Source organism: Hypomesus transpacificus, chromosome 21 (assembly GCF_021917145.1).
Source record: "Hypomesus transpacificus isolate Combined female chromosome 21, fHypTra1, whole genome shotgun sequence".
NCBI classification, from domain to species: domain Eukaryota; kingdom Metazoa; phylum Chordata; class Actinopteri; order Osmeriformes; family Osmeridae; genus Hypomesus; species Hypomesus transpacificus.
In genome coordinates, this window is record NC_061080.1 from 1,840,634 (window position 1) to 1,854,009 (window position 13,376).

A 13,376-nucleotide genomic window follows, 5' to 3' on the forward strand; every position below is an offset into this window, starting at 1 on the left:
GGAATGTAGCCTGGAGCGTATGGTTTTTGGCTGAGGGAGGAGAAAAGAAATGGGTCTGTACTTTGTCACATGGACTAAGTACGTGCGAGGACATCGCCGCGTTTTGGGATTAAGTGACTGGCTGGAGGGGGAGAGGAGCTGGGAGGATTGGATTCCATCAAATCATTATGGATTTGGGCGGGCAAATTTGTTGTGCCGTATATAATCTGCTCGAGATTTTCAGCAGTTACGACAACATCTCGATTGCATAGTGCACATAATTACATGACAGATTTTCCCTGTGCCCCCCCCCCCCACACACACACACACACACACAAATACGCACCACCGGTTCCCTGCTACTTGAAGAGGTGAATGTTTCAGAAACACCAGTCTTACTCATATAATGAACGAGGAAGGCTTCCCTATAGAGATAAGAGTCTTTGTGCAAATGAGCCAGGTTTTGGGGTGTGTGCGTGTCGCACGCATGACATAAATCCCGATGACGTCTGCACTCTGAACAGCAGTTTCCATGACAGCACGGCTCCAAGTGACACACGCGATCCACCTGTCTCCTTTCTCTCACCTGCTAGCCGCTATCTATTCAGGTGTAGTCTGTGTTCAAATGTGCAGAGTCACTTATCTTGTGGCTGGTTATGAGTCAGAGAGTGTGTGAGGGTGTGCATGTGTATGCGTGCTTGTGTCTTTTCTGTACCGTGAATGAGTCATTGTGTGACTACTTCGGCTCCTTATCAGAGTTGAGCAAGAGGAAACAATTTCCGCCCCTTTTCATCTTTAAAATTGTTTACATTATTTATTTTTCCATTCAGGCCCAGGGCTAACTCGAGGGATGTGTTCTAAGCCCGGCTTGTTTAACCAGGTCTAGCGTGGCCTCTTTCGAAATGCTATCTGTGTAACTAGATCTCTGGCTGATTCGAATAAGGGGATTGTTTAAAGAGAAGTTTTAATAACCCCCACAAGGCTGTAGTCTATATATATACCTCCACACACACCCACACCAACCATGAGGTGACCCTGCCCTGAAACTACAAACCCACCCCAAAGCCAGACACACACAAACACGTGAATTCAAGATAATATCAAACAATTTCACCCAGTTCAGTGAATTGTCGTCCATTAAGGACAGCCCTATCAAATCAATATCACTGGTATGCCGTTTCCGATGTGCACAGCCTATCTGCTGCAATCTTGGTCAGTAAACAACATCCTGAAAAAAGATTACACTTGGTGTGTCTAAACTGTGGTGACACACTGCTGTAAAAGTGCTTACTGTGACTGACGAGACCAGCAAACCCCATCCGCTCTGACGGCAGATGAAGAGCCCAGTATAAACCCTCCAACTCTGGCTTCTCTCCCCTCTAATTATCCCATGTGGATGATAAGATCCTGCCCCCCCCCCCCCCAGGAAAAAAAGAGAAAGAGGGAGTGGATGGAGGGGAGAATAGGAGGGGGGGGGGGGGTCCAGGGACAGAGCAGCTGGTGCATAGCCTAAAACAGGGAGGGGAGAAGGGGGGGGGGAGACAAGGGGAGTGGGAGGTTCATGGTGGATCACTTTACACAGGAGGGCAACAAACTGTTGGTCTGCCCTGGCCGAGAGCAACAGGACTGGGGGAGTGGGCTGGACCGATGCCCCCCCCCCCCCCCCAGAAGCGCCATTTTAGCATGGTTCAGCTAGCAATGGTGCTTTGAGTCACGCTGTCAGGGTTGAGTTAGCAGGCTGGCTGAGTCAGAACTACCCAACAAGGCTTAAACCACTTGTGTTTTCAGATTATATCCTATAGGATTTAGAACTTCCATGGAGGTTTATCCAGTTAAGACAGTGGGTTCTGCTTTGTTAATGGGCGTCTTAACCAACCCACCCCGTTGTGGCTGAACCACTATGAATGTGTAGTATTGTCTGACGACCCCAGATACAGAGACAAAAGAATGGGACTCGAATACCAAGACATCAGAGTGAACCGGATCCAAGTGAAGCAAGCTAAAACGAGGCAAAGCGGGGCAACATATCTGAGCATCAATCTGGGCTGAATAACAACATCGTCCGGGAAAATTCCACAACTTCCACGCAAACAGTCATTTACATGCCGCTCATAGCAAACAAAAAATCCCTCAATCGCAACTCGTGGAGCTGTTACAGAGCCCTGCTCTTTCCTCCGTACAGTTTCAACCGCTAGCATGACTGAAACCTTCCCTGGTTGGTAGTGGCGACCCCAGCCACCACTGTGGCAGCGCTCCAGGATCGTATCCAATGCAGTTTCTCCTGGCTGGTTGGAGTTAGGAGAGTAAACCACTGATGAGAGCACAGTGCTGGCGGTAAACAGAACCGGGGGGCTCCTGATTGGTTGTCAGGCTGGGGTCGATGCATGTGGTCCCGCTCCAGGGTGGTGCGGTAACAAGCAGAGGTTAGGGGGTCAAGCTACATCAGGGCCCCGCGTTGGGGAGTGTCGACAGCTAGGGGGAGGGAGCAGGGCCCAGGGCCCCCCCGAGGTAAGGGGGGGTGAACTCTGGCCACCGCTGGCCCGGGAGCAGGGTGATGTCATTACAGGGTGATGTCATTACAGGGTGTGAACAAAGTGGGGATTGGAAGGGAAGGGTTAGGGCTGGGGCACAGTTGTCATGAGGTCATGGGAACGATGGGATGTTTGAACAGTGGATGGAAGAGAGGGAGAAAACAGACCGAGGAAACTAGGACGTCCGTGTGCTTGGAACGCCCTTGGAACAGCTGGCGTAAAATAGGCGTAAAAGGCACCCACACACCCACACACCGTGCCTGAATTAGCCTATGACCACATTAGTACAAATCATAATGACAACTGTAACAGATGCACTCCTTCTCAGCACTTCCACACCTTACGGATCTAAATGCACACTGCCCTCCCTGTTCGATATTAGTAGTACGCCGGGGTGTGGCCGACCGGGATAGGGAAACAGTGAACATGATGAATGTGATCTGGCCTATCTGTCAGACAATAACCCCCATTGTTCTGCACTGGCTGGAGCCCCATCAGCATAATGCCCTTTAGACCCACCCTCCAACCCCACCACCCAACACAGACACACTGGCCTCAGACACGGGCCTGAGACAGCCAGCCAGCATGGACACCGCATGGAGACACTGGCTCCAGCCAGTTGAGAGCTTTGTTGGACCATCAATTGAGTTTCCGGGCTCTCGCGAGCCAATAAAGACACAGCACTCTTGAGTCAGTGTCTGTAATTGGACATCAAATGGAGATATTGACAGGGGAACCCGTCATACAGTTGTAATGGCATGCAGATGGTGCTGTACAAACAGAATGCCCGCGTAGCCAACAAAGCGTTACCCGATACGACGAGACGGTATTGACTGCTTTAACTGCTGCTTGTACTGTGCAGAAAACATCAACACACATCAATATGCCTTCCTAAGAAAACCTTGACAAGCCATAAATCCTTGTGACAACAAAAGATCCCGGAGCTGCCAAACAGTGGAAGAGTAGCGGGACTCTCTTTGTCCTCTCTGCTGCATTAGTGTGTGTCTACATGACCGCCGGGGTCTAAGCTGAGAAAAGAGCCTGAGATGCGGTATGTGCATAGCTGTCTCATTACGTCATGCCACAGTTTATGGGAAGTATCCCTGTGCATTCCCCTGAGTGTCTGACTTCGGCTGTGCATGCGTAGCGTTAACTTGTCCGACTGCGAAGAAGCTTCAGCACTGGATAGCAATACCCAAGACTGGCTTTATTTGACAGAACATCACATGTCCGCTGGCATGTCTCTCCCCAACGCTAAAGTTCCCCTTTCCATTCATGCTCCCCTTTGACCTTTAGGAGGAAGTCTGACGCAGTTGGGTTCAGATTTCTATTGGGGTTGTTTTGTGTCTGCCTTCCTGTTCAGGGAACAAAAGGCATGCTGTGGAGAAGATACAGAGCCACCAGAGCCACGATTCTGTGAGACTTCGGCAACCGACATTCGCTCGGGCAAGCAGAGGTCTTCGGTTAAGACCATGAGGAAACAAGTGTCGCTGGTAAAGACATATAAAGTCGTCCCAGTATTTCCAGAACCCGGAAGTGACCACGCGGAGGAGGAGTGGCCCCCTTTCTGCTTCTTCACCATCTCTGGTCCCACGATTGGCCCGAGTCCCTTGGGCTTCTCTCTCTCTCGCCCTCTTCCTTCCTAGTCATGCTTCTGTCTGTGATGAGTGCACAGCCCGCTATGGGCTCAGAGAGGTCACAACAGAGATACAGACAGCCCCCCCCCCCCCCCCCGTATGGAAAACATGAACCTGTCAACATGCTTATGAGGCACCAGGAGGTTTCCCAACGTGGAACGCCGTGTATACCTACAGCTTTCGAGCATTGTGTTCAGTTAGGCAGGGTTCCATCATCTAGGCTCCATTTTGTGTCGCTAAGTTCAGACATACGGGCTTGTTTGGGGAGCGGGGGGTACATTTTCAATGAGGTTACAGGCAAGCAATTGGCATGGTGTCAAATCGAAACCAAACTGTTGAATCAGGAAGGACTGTGGTCTTCCTTGAAGACATCAGAGCTCGATAATGGAAGTAGGTGAGTGAGCTTAGTAACCCAGCAGAGGTCCTGTTTAAGACAGTCAGCTGAGATGTAGCACTTAAATAGGATGCATAATTTAGCACTGGGATTGCCTGAAGCTACACACAGTTGTACACAGTACGGCTCAGCACGGTTTAGTGACACACAAACTGAGGAAACTGGAGACAGAACTGGGTCTAGAGTTTGCTCAAGAGCATGACCAGAACTGTTGCAGTCTACTTCCCCATTGGCGATATTCAAATGAATCCCCTTGCATGCAAGTTCCCTTTATGTTATGGCATTTGCAGTGTCAGTGTGAATAACACCTGTGCTGAGCTGTTATTACCCTGACAGTACAGTGACTGACACTGAATACTGTCACATTGGGCTTAAATGTCAGACACTCTATCGGGATACAGTCTCATGAAACATTAAGCCCTTTCAAATATCTCAAATCTTGTTACTTTGGATGGGTACATTTCCTTGTGCATAAATGTGTTGTCAGATTGTTCAACAGAACCTTTTTGTAGCTGGCATTTGGAAACACACACACAAGCTGTAGCAAGTGGCATAATGATGCTATTAGGACATTTGGCACCGACATGAAAATATTGTTTGCTGTTGACACATCATTGTTCACATCTAAATGCAAGTGGCAGACTACTCTTAGTTCCTAGAACTAACAAGGCCCATAGGAAATATAGGCCTAGCTGGGTGATTGTGTGTATGTGTGTGTGTGTGTTTTCCAAACACCCACCTGTATTATGGCCGGTGCACATACGAAGACCGTGCAGATAACACCCTGCCTGACCATAACTCATACAAAAAGACACCAGGAAAACACTATCAAGGTGACCGTCCATAACTGCACTGATCCTCGCGCAGTGGCAGCCACAAGTGTCTAGACAGCGAACAGTGGGCGACTGGCCCTGTAAACCGGCGAAAATCATTTCGCAGTTAACCATAAATAGTTAATTGTCAACATGTCCACCAAGAGAAGTGCAACCAGTCTAGTCAATGAGTCATAGGAAATAACGGATGTTACAATGAACTAGCAAAATGAAACTTCAACTTACTTGTATCGAATCGTTGGCCATGGTTGATTTTGCTGAAAGATGCTCGCTGGGTAGTCGTTCACAAGCAATGTCGTTTCACCAACAAACTCGGTAAATATGGAATTGTCCGACTCTTCCGTATTTCAATTTGTAGTATTATTGTCAATTCATCCAACTTCAATGCAAATATTTGCTCTATATCAGAAGACTCGTCGCATTGTTAATGATATCCGAACTTTTATCAACACCCTATTATTGACTCGGGGAGGTAATCCGCATTGTTTTGCCTCAACGCGCCACTGCCCAAAGGAGACTGGTCATCACAAAACCTTTTTACTTTGCTTAGTAAACAGCAAATGCGGCACAACATCCAAATTGTTACCAGTTCGGCGTCTGAAATATTTACAAATTAAAAAGATAAAACAAAACTGCTCCGTTCATTGTTCTTTCCTTGGGTGTCTGGCAATCAACAGCTAGCTTCAGCACAAAAAAAAATAAAAAATCGGCACGACTGAATATCAACGTTTTAGGCTCCGAACATCGCTCACATGCCATAAAGAGGCGAACAACTAATGAGCTCTTTTTCGTTGCAACATCCGTGAAACATGAACACGCGTCAGTCTCCGTATCACATGCTACAAAACCCTCCTTTCAAGCCGCCGTGAGACGTTTTTCGTTAAAAACACCGTTTGAAATATCCATCCGGTAAACTGCCGAAATCAAAAAGGAGTGTCAACGGTAAGATCTCCGTTTTTCTGTCGGTTTTGGAGGACAGAATCGCCTCCTCTATCCACGCATTGCCATTGATGGCTCGGGCGGGAGGGTACTTTTTCAGATGGAGCTGCGCGCGGTTGATGCTCGCGAATGGGTACGATAGGCAGCAGGAGCGCGCCCGAGTATCATGTGACTGTGCCCAGAACATCCATGGATTAGTAATTTCTCATTTCTTGCCCTAATAAACCAACTGTTGAATGTATTTTCTTATTGTTCAACTTCAAACAGTATTCTTTCTTCACGCTGTATAAGCTCCTGACCTTAGAGGGTTAGGGCGGGTAATGGAGTAAAGCAACTGTGCAGTAAAACAAGGAGAAAAAAAGTTTTATACTGAAACAGTAGGTTTTCTTATTTTAGTTATAAACATTTCTGATTGAAATTACGAATAAGTGTGTGTGTTGCTGCTTGCACCACATATGAAATACGATTCATATATGCAAAAGGCACAGCCCATGCAAATCAAAATAGGACGTTTCCTTCCAGATTCGGAATTGATGCGTGGGAAGAACGTCAGCACCACATTCAACACATTTGGACACAGCACAGTGGACGGTTGAGACGTTAACGACAAACTTGCGGTGTCCAGTTAAGTTGAAAGCAAACTGCACATCCAACTAAGATGGACATGCTCGACCTGCAGTCCAGGGGAGTTATCAATCTGTAGTTTGTACCCGAAAGTGGAACTTTTCAATGTGGACCTGTAGCCTACAGAAAGGACTGTAGCCTACAGAAAGGACTTAGGAGGATAGCTAGCTAATTACACGCTGCAGAAATTTAACAGACACGAGTTAAAGGCCCCAAAAGGTTGTTACAGTAGCTATAGCTTACTGAATTAACCGTGTATCTGAAGGGTTAATATAATCACATAAAGTCTACTCTCATGTTCCAGATGTTCTATATTTTTTGTTAACTTGTTAGCTAGTTTTTAACGGCTACTGTCAAATGTCAAGGTGTCCGAGTTTAAAGTGAAGTCAGAAGAAAGCACGGTGCAAGAGTTAGGGGAGATGGACAAGAACGATCCAAAACAAGATGTAATAAAAGGTGAAAGAACTTACTCTATAACAATAGTTAATGAGACCCGAGGTAACTTAGCTAATGACCTTAGGTAAAGTTATCTATAGCTTGCTGACCATGTGCAATTGAACATTTCAGAGCCGGATAAAGACGATAGTGATGTTTTGACGCCCTCTGGTGATATGCAGTCGGATTGCAGCGCTGTAGAGATTGGGTGTGACGCTTCCAAACAGCCCTGCCAAGACATTAACGTTTTGGATGAGAAACTCCGACCTATAGAACAACAACTTAAATATCTTCTGAACAAGGCCGAAGAGGTTCAGGCGCACTTAATGCACAGGTAGGTCACTTATGTCTTATTCAGGGAGATTTGATCAACAGTAAAACATGGTGTAGGACTAGTGTTTATTTCAACAGGCACTTACAAAGTTAGAAACTGAAGTTAAAGGTCAAATCTAGATTCATTTAACAAAACAAATGAAGTTATGTCTGTGTGTGTGTTCTTAGCAGGTGCGACCACGTGCAGAATGAGGGCTTTTCTTGTGCGGTGCCTGTGTTCCTGCGTTCCTGTCAGCCGTACTTCAGCTACCTGGAGTCCACCGCCCGAAGCTCTCAGTCCAAGCGCACCCCTCTACCCATATGTATACGCTCACAGGTCCTCAACACACCCAGAAACACATACACCCTTTGTTGAACCCCGTGCTCGTAGAAAGCACACTGACAAGAATGTGACTGTTAAATGACAGGGCCAGATTGACCGTGGAACCGAGAAGGTCAGTAATGTGTGTGTGTGTGTCGCCCACACAGCTGTTAGACTTCTCTCAGCAGCTGTGTACTCGCCTGGAGCAGCTGGTCCTCACTTATGCCCGTTACAACTTCCTGTCCCTGGTTGAGTCTGAGCCAGACAGGTACACACACATACATTTATACATTTACATTCATGGACATACACACATTCACACACACACACAAACACACAACATCCAAGTTATGTGTCTCCTACTCTCGCCCGAGGCAGCCATTTTTTGACTACTCCCCTCCATGTTTTGCAGTATCTCCCACTTCTACATAGGCTATTGTCAGATAGACAGAATCAAACTCTCCATATTCCGGTACTGCCAGCCGACCCCCTACCTGGCAGGGGTTCATACCGGCCTGTACAAACGCATGCGCTGGAACGTAGTGAGGCCCTGCAAGGGGAAGGAGGGAGAGAGAAGAGGAGGAGAGGCCAAAGGAGAGAGAGACACAGGAAAGACAGATGGAGACTCGGAGCGAGAGACCGCATCAGTAAAAGAGTCAGCCGTCACAACAGAGTAGTGAGTACAGCTCAGCATTTATGGGTAGAGGCTGAGTAGTGACAGAGGGGGGGAAAAGAGGAAGCGAAGAAAAGATTTTTGTAAGACTAGGTCGAGCCGTATTCTGCTTTGAAATGGGAGGATATTGGGTGGTTCCGATGTTGGAATGCGCGACTTCTCTCACCTCCGGTGTGTTGTTTGTGTGTTTTGCGTGTGAGCAGCTACTTCCTGTGTTACGAGGACATCCCCAAGGAGCACACAGTGGGACGCAGCGAGGGAGAGGAGGAGCCTGTTGCCACTGGCGATGTAGTTAGGATGTGGTCCATTGGCTATTGGATCCCAACCCACCCTGACCCAGATGATATCTATGACTGGTACTCTATGTCTCTCTTTGTTAAATTGTATCTTGTTTAACTACATGCTCCTATGGTTCCTCCCTTTGGGACTTATTTAGTTTTCACAATGTGTGCTTTGTGTTTTGGTTACCCGCAATGTTTGTGGCTATCTCGTTGTTATGATCAGTGACCTATGCACTTTTGTAAAGCTCTCTTTTGGAAGTCGCTTTGGATAAAAGTGTCTGCTAAATGCATAAATGTCAAAAGTATATAGGTGTTCTTCAATACTGTACCTGCTAAGATGTAGATTACAACTACTCTGTTTAAATGTCACAATGCATCGTACACTCATATTTAGACCTATGTATCTATACATCTATGTATGTAGATCTATACATGTCAGTTGCTCATTCAGTGTGTGTGTGTTCTCCAGGATCCTGTGCCGTGTTCCTCAGGGCCAGTATGGCAAGCTGCTGTGTCTGGGTGGGGAGGAGCCCTCTGCCTGCAGCGCCACAGACTGCCTGCTGGGGGTGCTGTTGTCACAGGAGAGGGTCAGTTTGGAGAAAGCTTCCCCCTCTGACCACACTGCTGCTGGATCACATGTTGGTATGTGACCCGATGGTTCACGTGGGACTGGGGGGGGGATCGGATTGCTGTTGTTCTGAAGGGTTTCTATTGTGTTATGTAGAAGGTATATTTTAAGGGTTTGTGGTTGACTATTTAGTCTTTAATTTTAAATGTTGTCATGTTCACAAAAGTACTTTTTGAATTAACGTATTTTATGGTAGTGGATAATTTGTGAAAGCAACAGTGTTTTGGAAAAGTTTATTTTCATAGAGGTAAATGCATCAAAATAATTACACAAACACATTTACAAATTCAAAACTTCAGGGATTATACGAGCTGCCATGATTTTGAGCCCCACAATGTGTAAAAATGCCTAAATGTCTTCCACAAAACTTTCACAGAAATTACACAAGTGGTTTTCTTCATTTTAAATAAATTACAAAATTGGTAAATTTCCGTAAATTGCAGTACTAGTATTAGTACACATTACATGTGTGTGTGTTATGTTAGTAGGTGGGTTTGTGGGTTACAAAAGTATCAGTTGTTTTCAGATATGACCAGGATAGTGTAAGGCAAATTCTGTGATTGATCTCCAAATTAGACATCAAATATTGTGTGGGGCATGGCAGCCAAAGCACACAGACCCAATTCCCTGTTCAATAGCTGAACACACATCAGAAAGGCAGGCCAAGTTGCAGTTCAATAAAACTGACAAAATAAAAAGTTATCGTCTCATTTCAATCTGCAGCTCAGATTTCAGTTAACCAATTGTATCCTTCATTTCCTAAAATGATTTGCATCTATAAATAAAATCTTAACTCTTCATAGTTTACGATAAATCTAGATATCTCTACAGTACAAAATAAATTCCAGTGATTTCCCTTCATTGCCATGAACAGGCTCAAATTATCTGCATTTTCAATAATATGCACTACAGAAATACAAAATACTATATAATAATTACACTTAAAAATCACAGAGAATAAAAGGCCAGATTTCACTGATACATTTGCTGTCCACCAGCTAGGGCCTAAACATGGCCGACCCCTCAAATTGGAATGTACCCGAGTTCTCTACTGGCAAGTGCCTGCCTCTTGGCTTTACTGTGAGACAGCTGTAAATTAAGACACTATGGCTAGCCTACCCTAGTTCACCCTCAGTAAAGGACATTTTGCTTGTCAAGTCCCTCGGTTCATGACTAAGCAGCGTCATCCATCCCAATGTGCTACAAAGAGTGGCTGGTCGTACCCTAGTTTTTCATGTCAAGTCCTGGTGGAACCGCTCTCACAAGATGAACCATCATCTTAACAGCTGAAGTCCTTGTACAACCTGTCCTCCTATTTCACCATACAAAGTCTTCTTTGTAAAAACACAAGTCGTTTTCTTCGTAGTCTATGTGCCTTCATTTTATGACCTGAATGGACATGATAATGACATTAACATACTCATGATTTCATTACCACCAACACAATCCACTGAGGCAGCTCAAATTATTAATATTTTGAGGCAAACATTTCCACACAAACGGACAGACAATATACACACAACTTAAAAACAGTGACAAACATACCACCAATTCAATACCACAATATTAGAGTTGAACAGTGTCATACTTTCCCCTCTTCAATCCTTCGCTACATCCTTACTTCCTCCTTTGGACTGGACGCATTACCCTCACAGCAGAATCGGTCCGACCCAGAGTTGAAGTGTTGTACTCAATAGAGTCATTGTGCAGCTGGACACTCTGAGCCATTCAAATCTCCCAGCTAATTTCACCCATGACTTCATATCATTCCGGCACGCCTGTTACTACACCCATTTTGCATCTGTAACCCACAGAGAGGGGCCACCCTGGGGATACGCTCAGACGGGAAAACATGCTAGCCTTCACCAAACCAATTCCTACAACAAATATCATTTGAACGTTATTTCCGCATCACCTTTGACCTTACTTAGAACCACATTATAGCCAATAGTGCTTGAAAACACCACCCAGGAAAAAAAAGGTCTACATTGTCAATAAATAATCATTTCAAATTCAGATCGAATAATAAATATTGCCAACGAGTGGTTTGAGCTATTAGAAGGCTTCTCCAGTGGGACACCTCCTCAGGAACAAGCCGGCCCTGTGGAGGGCAGATCGATCAACCGGAGTTCACAGCAGGCATCGAGTGACATATTCGGAGTCCATACAAAGTCATGTGCAGTTTGTCAGCGGTATCAAAGAGGAACACAGGTCTAGTGCACACAACACTTCATGCTGAGATCGATAAATTGCAGTCATTCTATGCTGAGTCAGTAGTGAATCCTCTTCAGTGTTTGTCTATGTAATAAACAGTAGTTGTGTCCCAACGGTCAAATTACCATCACTTTTGGCTTCAGTAAAAAACAAAAAACGAACAAGGGAGCATTCATAGCTACTATATCCTAAACACCACAATTAACCAGTGAACTAGTTTAAAGTACATGGAATGCACCGCCTTCTATTTGAACCTAATCGATCGACTGACTTTTTGGCGCCGTTGGTGTGTGTAGTTTAGCATGGCACATTGGTTTGGCATGAAACACAGGTCCAGGACAGTAGTCAGTAGTGTGTGTGTGTGCCAAATGCATATATTAAGCCACCCATCAAACGGCTATCCTGTGTGTGTGCGCATTAGTGATATCAGTGTCGTGTATCAGTGTTGTACTTGTGGTGATGCAGTTGTGATGGCACAAATGAGGTAATACAGGTATCGGGTTACAGTGTAAAGGGTCAACGTAGTGTTGTGTTGCAGTAGTCTAGCGTGTGAACAGCAGTGATGTGACAAACCCTAGGACCATGAAACAGTGCAGGTGTGTGCATATGAATAAAAGAGTCAAAGTTGAATCTTCCGCACGACCTTAGGTACACGTGAAAATGTGTGCGTGTGTGTGCCACTTGTGTGTGTCACTTGTGTGTGTGTCCATCCCTGGTACCCCACCAAATAAAAAAGGTGTAACGATGTGCTTCCATGTGTGCGTAGTGACCTTCAGTGGTGGGTCTCCAACTCCACCACCGTCCACTCTCCCTGTGGCGAGCTCCCCGGAGCCTCTGGGGAGAAGCTGCTGACGGAGGTGACAGTGGCCGAGGGCGGGGTGAGGGGGGCCAGATTGGGCCAGAGGCTGCTTTCCAGGGGGCTCAGTGTGCCTCCCCCTCCCCCTGGAAGAAGGAGCAGGGAAGAGCAGCCGTCGCCGGCCAGCAGAAGGGTCTGGTTGATGAGTTGCTGGACGATGTCCACCTTCTTCCCCCAGTCCAGGTCCGGGGGAGGGGGCCGCTCCGGCGACTCTGGAGGGGGAGGGGACTCGCCCTCGGGGCTCTCCGTTCCGGGAGAGGGGTGCCGGGGCTCCACCTGAGGGGGGGAGTCCGGCGGGGGCGTGGTGTGACAGGAGCTGGTGACGGAAGGGTCCGTATCTTCTTGTTCTTCGATGAACGTCCTCCTCTCTCGTTGGCCTTCGCCATCCTTCAGAGTTGGCGTTAGATCGCCGTTCTCCTCCATGCTCAGTTCCTTTACTACATGGTCGTCCTCTTCATCATCATCATCCTCCTCCTCGCTATTCTCCAGTGCTTCGTAGATGGTGCAGAGCCCGGAGGAAGGCGACAGCTGGACGGCAGACTGGGCTTTCTGGCCTGCTGCTGCTGCTGGTTGTTGTTGAGTCTGCTGCTCTAACTCCTGCTGCCACTGCATGATCTGCTGCCTCTGCTTCAGCTCCTGCTGCTGCTGCTGCAGCTGCAGCTGGAGCTCCCTCCTCTGCTTGTCCAGCTCCTCCCTCCGTCTCAGCTCCTCCCCTTCG

The 13,376-nt window shown here is 46.8% G+C and overlaps 2 protein-coding genes across 2 annotated transcripts; one reads left to right on the forward strand and one right to left on the reverse strand.

Moving 5' to 3' along the window:
• Positions 1-6,621: 6,621 nt before the first annotated feature.
• On the forward strand, positions 6,622-9,636 carry c21h19orf67 (chromosome 21 C19orf67 homolog). The gene is made up of 9 exons (XM_047043583.1): positions 6,622-6,690; positions 6,836-6,937; positions 7,303-7,393; positions 7,505-7,706; positions 7,874-8,021; positions 8,174-8,274; positions 8,419-8,682; positions 8,883-9,035; positions 9,430-9,636. Exons 3-9 carry the CDS (start codon positions 7,357-7,359, stop codon positions 9,608-9,610), a joined length of 1,086 nt encoding a protein of 361 aa, XP_046899539.1. The 5' UTR covers positions 6,622-6,690; positions 6,836-6,937; positions 7,303-7,356; the 3' UTR covers positions 9,611-9,636.
• A 5-nt stretch (positions 9,637-9,641) lies between these two features.
• LOC124483704 (proline-rich protein 36-like) lies at positions 9,642-13,270 on the reverse strand. The gene is made up of 2 exons (XM_047044250.1): positions 11,177-13,270; positions 9,642-10,977 (listed from the first exon to the last, which is right to left on the reverse strand). Exon 1 carries the CDS (start codon positions 13,268-13,270, stop codon positions 12,575-12,577), a length of 696 nt encoding a protein of 231 aa, XP_046900206.1. The 3' UTR covers positions 9,642-10,977; positions 11,177-12,574.
• Positions 13,271-13,376: the final 106 nt, after the last annotated feature.

Coding starts and splice junctions, on each gene's coding strand:
- c21h19orf67 (XM_047043583.1), top strand. CDS start 7,357: ATGGACAAGAACGATCCAAAACAAGATGTAATAAAAG. Junction 7,707..7,873: donor CAGGCGCACTTAATGCACAG/GTAGGTCACTTA, acceptor GTGTGTTCTTAG/CAGGTGCGACCACGTGCAGA. Junction 9,036..9,429: donor CCAGATGATATCTATGACTG/GTACTCTATGTC, acceptor TGTGTTCTCCAG/GATCCTGTGCCGTGTTCCTC.
- LOC124483704 (XM_047044250.1), bottom strand. CDS start 13,270: ATGCAGTGGCAGCAGGAGTTAGAGCAGCAGACTCAACAACAACCAGCA.